General features: G+C 28.5%; 1 protein-coding gene across 1 annotated transcript in view; it reads right to left on the minus strand.

Moving 5' to 3' along the window:
- LOC117170629 (pyruvate dehydrogenase E1 component subunit beta, mitochondrial) overlaps positions 1-5162 on the minus strand; it is a 16033-nt gene extending 10871 nt beyond the window's left edge. The window contains exons 1-3 of the mRNA XM_033357533.1: positions 4963-5162; positions 4796-4858; positions 255-461 (exon numbers count right to left, since the gene is read on the minus strand). Of these exons, the coding sequence (XP_033213424.1) occupies positions 255-461; positions 4796-4858; positions 4963-4971 (279 nt within the window). The 5' untranslated portion in view covers positions 4972-5162. The remainder of the gene's footprint in view (positions 1-254; positions 462-4795; positions 4859-4962) is intronic.
- Positions 5163-8987: the final 3825 nt, after the last annotated feature.

Raw genomic sequence — 8987 nt, forward strand, 5'->3', positions numbered from 1 at the left:
GGAGCAGTGTTGCGGAACGAACGTGTTATTTACTTAAATAGCACGAGAATTCTGGATCAATCTGAAAAATCTCTATCCCTTCCACACACTACTCCTTCCCCCGGCCGAGTGAGTCACGCCTACCTCGAAAGGGAAATGGCTTAATGGTGTAATAATAATAATAATAATAATAGTTCCCTTTATTTTACTTTCAAGATTGCACGGTATCTTTTGGATTTTAGGGGACTAATTGTTAGTGTTTCAGTAGAATTTACCATCGCAGCTCCGACGGCGAGTCCTGCGAATCCAGATTCTGTAATCGGAGTGTCGTATATACGACCATCACCATACTTCTTCCAAAGGCCCCTGGAAACTTTGTAAGCTCCGTCGTATTGAGCCACCTCTTCTCCGAGGAGGAAAACTCTGTCATCTCGCGCTATTTCCTCGTCCATTGCTGAATTCAAAGCATCTCGTACCGTCATCTGGGAAAAAGTATTTTATAGATATTGGCAGGAATCACAGCATTTCAATAGTTCAATTTTAGGAAAAAAGGGGATCAAAGATTGAAAATCAGGGTGGCCGCCTCAATCGCCGAAAAAAATTTCCGCTTTTTTCTCCGTTCAAAAAACTTTTTTCACGGTCATTCACATTAAAAAATTCGCAATCCAAAGCTAAAAACTTTCTCCATTTGAGGTAATAAAAAGTGAGCTGCAAATCATTTTATAGTAGGTGCCAAAAGTATTCATCCAACTCTTTTTTTATGACTGAATAAATTCTCTTAATTTTAATCATACCACAGCTAAAAAAAATATCTCTTTAAAAGGTTGATCGTTTTCGAAATTCTGTTTAAAATAAGCCCAGAATGAAGCCAATTTGTCTAGTTTTTGAGTAGATATTACAAAAATAGCGTAAATTTCAAGGTTTTCTTAAATTTTAAATAACTTCCAAAATAGTCAACATTTTTCAATGTTTTTGGGCTCATTTTGAAGCTTTTTTCATCGTATTACAACAGCTTACGATTATAAATTGCAAGCAATTTCATTATAAATTGCAAGCAATTTCTTTTTGAATTGCAAGAACTTGAAGTTGTAACAAAAAAGTTGGAAAAACTGAAATATTATTTTTGGTAACAAAAATATTTTTGTAAAATATATGAAATATATAATCATGAAGTTTCTATGTAATTTCCCCAAAATATATATTTATTTAACTTTTATTCTGATTTTCTTACAGATAAGATGTTTTCAAATTTATCCAACTTTTTTATGACAACTTCAAGTTCTTGCAATTCGAACAGAAATTTTTTACAATTTATATTCGTAAGCTGTTGAGATAGGTAAAAAAAATCTTCAAAATGAGCCCAAAAACATTTAAAAATGTTGATTATTTCCGAAGTTATTGAAAATGTACACTATTTTTGCAATATTTATTTAAAAACTAGACAAATCGGCTTCACCCTGAGCTTATTTGAACAGAATTTCGAAAACAATCAACCTTTTAAAGAGACATTTTTTTAGCTCTGGTATAATGAAAATTAAGAGAATGTTAGTAACACTGTAAGTAATTCTAAGCCAGAAATATTAATAATTGAATGATTACATTTTGGTTATAAACTGAAGACTTCTTAAATTAGAAGTTAAATTATTTTCATTTTAAATAGTTTGAAAATCCTGAAAAATCTTCAAAATTTTATTTTAAAATCTCGAAACATAAATGTTGTTTTAAATTTTTTCAAATTTCAAATTACTTTTGAAATTTTTTCAGGGCCTCTAAGCATCTTCTAAAATGATTTAAATTCTTTTTAAAATGTTGTTAAAATCCTGCAAAATTTAATATTTCTTTAAAATATTCCAGATTTATTTTTACAGCTTTAGAAATCTTTTTTTATTTTTCAATTTATCTAGGAATCTTGACAAAATGTTTTTTATTCTTTTGAAGCCTTTCTCAATTCTTAAAAAGCTTCTAATTGTTTTTGTAAATCTGCAGAAATCTACATTTTGATTTAAATTATGCCGTAAGCTACTTACACCTAGCTTTCAGTACGAATAGCCGGATTTTGTCGGTATCTGTAGACTCTCCCTTTAAATTATTTGAAAGAATTTTTGAATTTATAATTAATTTTGAATCTTTTCAGACCTTCTAAATATCTCTTCAACTTAATCGACTTCTTTCTACTAATAATAGGTGTTCAATATTTATTAGACATCAAAATTCAACAACTTTACTTGCGAATTAATTTTTGCTAAATGGAACCATTAAAATTGTAACGTTCAAAGTTTCGTATTTTTGTGTTTTGAATATTTGACTTATAATTACTGATTTAAAATGAACAGTCAAATAGTTCTAAATATCAAGCCATTGTTCTTTTTAATACTTGCAAAATTTAAAAATGTTGAAATTTTAAACTAAAGCATTTATTATGAATATATTATTTTGAAACTTTTTAAACATTTTAAACAGTTTATACAGTTTTAATCGGGCGTTTACATTGTTTTAACTACTAAGAATGTCCCGTTCAAACAGTTAAATGTTTAGGGTTACAATCTGAAAATTCTTGAATTTTAAACAGTTTCCGAATCGTCTTGTAAAATCAATTACTATTCATTTATTAATCCTTAATGTAAAGTGCAATTTTGAAAACTCATTATAATTTATATTCACAGATGGTAAGCGAAAATGTTTTTTCATCCAAAACTGCAGATTTCAAACGCTGATAATTTTTAATTGTTTAAATCTTTGAAACTGCATTTTGAAATTCTTTAAATGAAAAATGTATGCTTAAAAATTAAAATATAAAGCGAAAATTGTTAATGTGAAAGATTTTTGAATGACGAATTGTAAACTGGATGATATCATAACAGAAAAAGGTAACAATCGACTAATTATTTTTAAAACTGTTAAAATCAAAGTTGAACCGATTTTGTTGTAAATATTTGTAAAAATCCTGGTTCGGCAGCCAACCAAAAGATATATACACAATAGAACTTAAAAATACTCTATATTTATAAAAAAAATATTTGTATCAGCAGATAGATTTTGATTCACTAACATCATCAATTGCGTGATAGACTCGCATCTAGTTTTTAGATTTGAAGGAGAAAATAATTTCTTATACAAAATTAAAATTTCGAATAACTATTTATTTTTTATGTTTATTTATTTATTTTTAAGATGACATTAATATCATTTTCTTAAGATCCTTGGGAATATTCAAAAAGATTCTTGAAAATTTCATATATGTCAAATAAAAATTTCAACAAAAAAAATCTTCAACCAAATAGTTGAAATTTCAAACAAAAAAGAAGAATTAACTTCCAGCCAAAAACAAGTGAAATTTTTTGTAAATAAACTAAAATGAATCAAATACTTAAAAAAAATTAATTTCACGCTATCAAGAAAACTAATTTCAACCAAGTTATTGTACATAAATGCCACACATCAAAATAACGATTTATGAACATTTTTCAAAGTTTTTATTTTAGGATAAAATTGGATAAGAAAACCTATTACCAACGTGAAATTTACGAGATGATTAGATATAGGACTGATTTAAAAACTGTGTGAATCTTAGATTTTTTCGTTTACCTTTCCAAAAGATATTCATCTCGGAAAATATGGAAAACCAGTAAAAATGAAGATCAAATTTTTGATAAAATAAGCAAAAATTAACTTTAGGGTTATTTTTGGTTTTCGGAAATAATGATTTCAAATTAAATAATGCAATAAAAATTGTAATTTTTCACCTGTTATAAAAATACAATTTATTATTATTATTATTATTTGACAATATAAATTACTTTTGCTCATGTCACATTTTTCTTAACCCTTCAACTGAAACTGAACTCTTAATTATATTTGTGAATTTGACAACATTTCTTACTTCAGGGTTTTCAAATTAACCAATCGGCATTGCAGAAAAGCGACAATAATTTTATAAATTAAGGAGCAGGATCGAATAACGACTCATACATTTTTCGGTGTGAGCGCAAATTCACAAACCGGAGGAAAAGAAAAATTCTGAAAATATTTTTTTTACTGAATTAAATGAAATTTCTTACAGTAATTCAATTTCCAAAAATGAATGTTCTAAACAAATGTTGAGAACTACAAGAACTCATCCCGCCCTTATTCGCTCCAGCAGCTCAAATTTGCAAAGTTAATTTACTGGTTTTTAGTTGGACAAATCTAATAAAGTTTTTTTTATAGAAATTTCAGTTTATAAACGGTAAGAAAACTGCTTGTCTATAATTTTTATTATGTAAAGTCTACAACTCTACAGAATACCATTTTTCATTCAAATTTTTCAAATCGAACACATTAACACTATCTAAACTCCGGAGATATGTAACGATTGCAAACATTAAAATATGCGATAGTAACGAGTATCACATCCTTGAATTTACAAGTTTTTACATGAAAACGAATCAGTCACATTCAGCAAATTTGCAAATTAACTGCAAAATTCTAAAAATTGAATCAAATGACCTTCTACGTCCTTGAAAAAGAAATTCGCATTTATAGCCACAAAAGCATGAAAAATAACAAACTTTAAATTACACGTTGCACCAAAAGTCTTATCTGCTAGTTAATTTCGCAAAAAAAAAATCTTATCAAACAAACGTCAGACGGAAAAAAAGTCTGAGGAGAAAAGTGAGGTTATGCTCGTTTTCTTGAGCCAATCAATCTGTTTAAATATTATGAACTGTTCATATAACAGCTCTGATTTGTAACTTAAAAATTGTTGTATTGTAATCAAAGGATCTAAAAATTTGAAAATGCCTTTCAGTTATGAAACGAAAAAGTCAGAAAAACTTACTTGCTGTGCTGCAGCACATTTTGAAGTGGAGAAGGAACGTCGAGCGATTGTCCTAACCGTAGACTGAAAATAGTGAAATAACACGTTGAACACATGGCAAATATCTCGAGTATTACAAATATTAGACTTCTTAAAAACTGTCGGTCAAAGTAGAAAGAAAAAATTACCGTAAGCATGGTTGAGGCCGTTGTGACTGCTGACAAAAAAGACACAGTAGAGATGGCAAGAATTCAGTCACGAGAAATACGCGTGATCTTGATCTTGTTTCTACTTTCCGGGGCCCCCGATTATGAACTCTTTTACTCGTAACTAATAAAATATAACGGAGCCAAGGACGTTGGCGGATTCTTGACGTAAATTACGTCACGAGTTTCCAACGAATGATTATTGAGGGCGCTGACACTTTGTCAGTTCAAATCGTTCAAATGTCAACCGGGAAGGCCGGGAAATAGAGAATGAATTAATGAAAACTAGTCAAAACAGGAATAAAAGAATTGCTGAGTTTTCATGAAACTATGATTTTTGGGTGTTAAAAACTATGAAAAGTTAAAAACCTTTAGATATGTAACAATTGTGACGTCATTCAACGAATTTTAGGGAAGTGATTCCGGTTTCCTTATAGACTTTGGTGAGCTAAAAGCGTTTTTTATATATTTTTTCAAGTGTTTCTCTGAGAAATTTCTGATTGGAAGACTAGTGAATGATGCAGAAAGGAAGCATATGTTAATTAATGATGAATCTCTTGGTGTAATGATTTTACTTCACTAGCTAGAACGGTAAAACCTATCCAACTTTTTGAGGTTAGGACATTCGTCAGTCCGGCGTAAATCATCAATTGATATTTTTATATATAAATATTGATTTTTATTAGAGTGCGTAGGCGTCCTGATTTATCAGGGCATGTCCTGATTTTTTATCACTAACCCGATATTCTGATTTTGTGTGGTATAATATCGCGATTTTGCATGCCCGAAATGAAAATTCACGATTTTTATTGCGCGGACTGTTCAATATTGAATTTCGGTAACTTGACATCTGTGAAATTTTACTAATATACAAAAAAGAAAACATCTAATTTCCTACAAAATTTGGAAGTTCTGAAAAGTAATTAAAATACTCTACGCTTTGTACAATTTTATTATTTCGTTTAAATTCAATTTTTGTTTAAATTTAATTTTTTTGTTGAATATTTCGATTGCTTTGTTAAAAATTCATCTTTTTGGGCTAAAAATTTAACTATTTGGTCAAATAATACCTGTGTTAAAAATTCATATTTTTGGTTTGAAAATCCAAATGTTTTGTAGAAAAATCTTTTGAGCACGACTATTTCACGTTTTGGATGAAATTGGTTAAAAACTAATATTTTTGTATCGAAAATTTGTAACTATCTTCTTGAAAATTTTGCCTTCTTTGCTTGAATTTCACTGTTTTTAGTTTCAATTTAAAATCTTTTTTAGCTGAAATATCAGCTTTTACATTTTCGTAAAAATTTCAACAACTTAGTTGAAAATGAAAGGAAATTGTTTAAAAATTCATTGTTCTAGTTAATGATTCATATTTTGCATTGAAACCCCTTTTTTTAATTAAAATATTTTTTTGCCATTTCGTTTTTTTTTGTAATTACTTTTTTCACTAAAATTTTCATCTACTCCATTTTTGTTTGAAAATTTATCTTTTTAGTTGAGAATTTACGTATTTCGTTGAAACTTAATTTCCTTAGTTAAAAAAATGTAACTGTTTTGTTTGTATGCCATTTAATTTATTTGTTTTTTATAACTATCATAGTTTTAGTTGGACATTTATCTATTTTAGTTAAAAATTCATGTATGTTGTTTAAAATTAATGTTTTAATTAAGAAATCTGCGCGCTTCGCGGGCACATTCTCATCGCGCGCCACGCGCGCGGCTCGCAAATTTGAGGGCGCCTAAGGCGCGCGACGGTTGAATCTAACGCTTCGCGCTCGATAATAGGTTACCTCGCGCTTTGCGCTCGGATATTTATTCTTTGCATTTGGAATGCTTGCAAAAAAATTTATCAAAAAGATCTCTTTTAGATGGCAGTATTTATATGCGTCTTCATATTTTGAATTGTCTACTTAATTAAGTATAGTCAAAGATTAAGTTTCTCAAAGCTCTGTAGGATTTGAGGTACACATTCTCATCGTGATACTCGCGCTGCGCGCTCGATTTCCGACAGACATTTGTAAACAGGTTTTTTTGGATTTTTTTCTCGTAACTTTCGTCGTTTTTCCGCACATTTTTTTTATTTTATTTTTTTTCAACGTTATTTTTCACGAATAAAACAAAAAGTAGGTGTCCTATCAAAAGGTGATTCTTAACCAAACTTTAGATGTTTTTTGGGATAACCATTTTTTTTCGTATCCTACATAGTTTGCCCACAAAATGGAATTTTTGATTTTCCATTATTTTTTGTGCAATCAAAATTTGAATTTTCGATTTTTGAAGAAAATCCCAAAATTTGTTATGATAATCTTTGAGAGCTTTCAAAAATAAATGTTTCTCTTCTTTTGACTTTTTTTCATGTCGTGCGTTTTTCGGCTTCAAATTGATTGAAAAAGTGTGATCTCAAATTTCCGACAATTCTAATACTTTCTCAATCATAAATGATGATAATGTAAAAATACAATATTTTTGTTCAAAACTCATGCATTTTGTTGGAAACTTGTCTTTTGTTGTAGAATATTAATGTTCTTCATGAAAAACTTATCTTTTTGGTTGACCATTTATTTCTTTGGTTAAAAATCCGTTTTTTATGGTTAAAATTTAATTTTTATTAATGAGGGTTAATCGTTGTAGTTTAAAATTCATTTCTTTTAATAAAAATTTGAATATTTTGTTGCACATTTTTTTGTGGAAGATTAATTTTCTTAACTAAAAATTTAATTACTTCGTGATTGGTTGACCGTTCTTATTTGTTAGTTTCAAGTTGACATGCTTGGTGAAAAATTCATTTTTTTGCTTAATGATTTATCTTTTTATCTGAAAGTTCGTCTGTCTGATTGATAATTAAACTATTTTGTCGGAAATTTGATTTTTTGGTTGATTAATAATCGGTTTTACTTGAAAATTCAACTTTATGGTAGGAGATTGAAAATCCGTCGTTTTTTGGCATAAATTTAATCTTTTTAAAGGAAAATTAATTTGTTGTTGTTATAAATTCATCTACTTGATTTAATTTTGAACTTCTTTGTTTAAAATTTATTTTTTTGTTAATGATTGTTTGTTTTAGTTAAAAACTTACCTGTTTCGTTGGAAAGTTAACTATTTGGTTGCATACCCATCTTTCATTGAAAATTAAACTTTTTTGGATGTAAATTTAACTTTTTCCGTGAAAATTCTTGGATTTTGTTGATAATTTTTCTTTTTCAGTAAAAACATCATGTTTTGAGTGGAAAATTCATCTTTTTTGATGAAAATTGACCAGTGAGAGAAAATAAATATTTTAATTTAAACGTGGATAATAAAAATGATAATTTATTAACTTTAAAGAACAATCGTGAACTAAATCCTTCAAGTTATTTCAAATTAAAAACCCTAAATAATTGAGAAATTTACCATTAAAAACGTTTAAAAACATAATTTAAAACTATTCAAGTTTAAAGATTTTAAGCTTAAAATTTTGTAAAAAAAATCAGTTTTTAATGCTTAGTATTGAAATTAGATTTGAAATTGTTCTGCCAACTAAGTCAGATTAACTAAGCAAAGTATTTTGTAAGTTAATTATCTATTTTTCCTATTTCTAAAGAGGAATCATTCACTACCACTCTAAATTAAAATTATCTGAAATATATGAACACAAATTATGATTTTCATTCATTCTCGTCCCTTATTTCAATGCAGAATGTCCTGGGGAAAAGAAAACTTGAGAAAATTAAGTTTTCACATAATTTATTTACACAAATTAATCACTTCAATTCACCCAATCAAATGAGGTCATGAAAATGCTTAAACAGAGGGCCTTTCGGACAGCCACTTTAATCTGGGTTGCAATTATCCGTCAAGTTTATGTATGGCGACTAGTTAGAAATAATTTTTCAATTATTTCTCTCGTGAAACGTGATGCTTCCTTGTAGTCTAGGAGCAAGGGGGGTTTTCGTGGCCCTTCAATGTCCGTGAGGGAACCTAAGTTATTTTTATGTATTTTGGCCTCCTGAATCCGATTTTCGAAGGTG

This window comes from Belonocnema kinseyi, chromosome 4, assembly GCF_010883055.1.
Source record: "Belonocnema kinseyi isolate 2016_QV_RU_SX_M_011 chromosome 4, B_treatae_v1, whole genome shotgun sequence".
NCBI classification, from domain to species: domain Eukaryota; kingdom Metazoa; phylum Arthropoda; class Insecta; order Hymenoptera; family Cynipidae; genus Belonocnema; species Belonocnema kinseyi.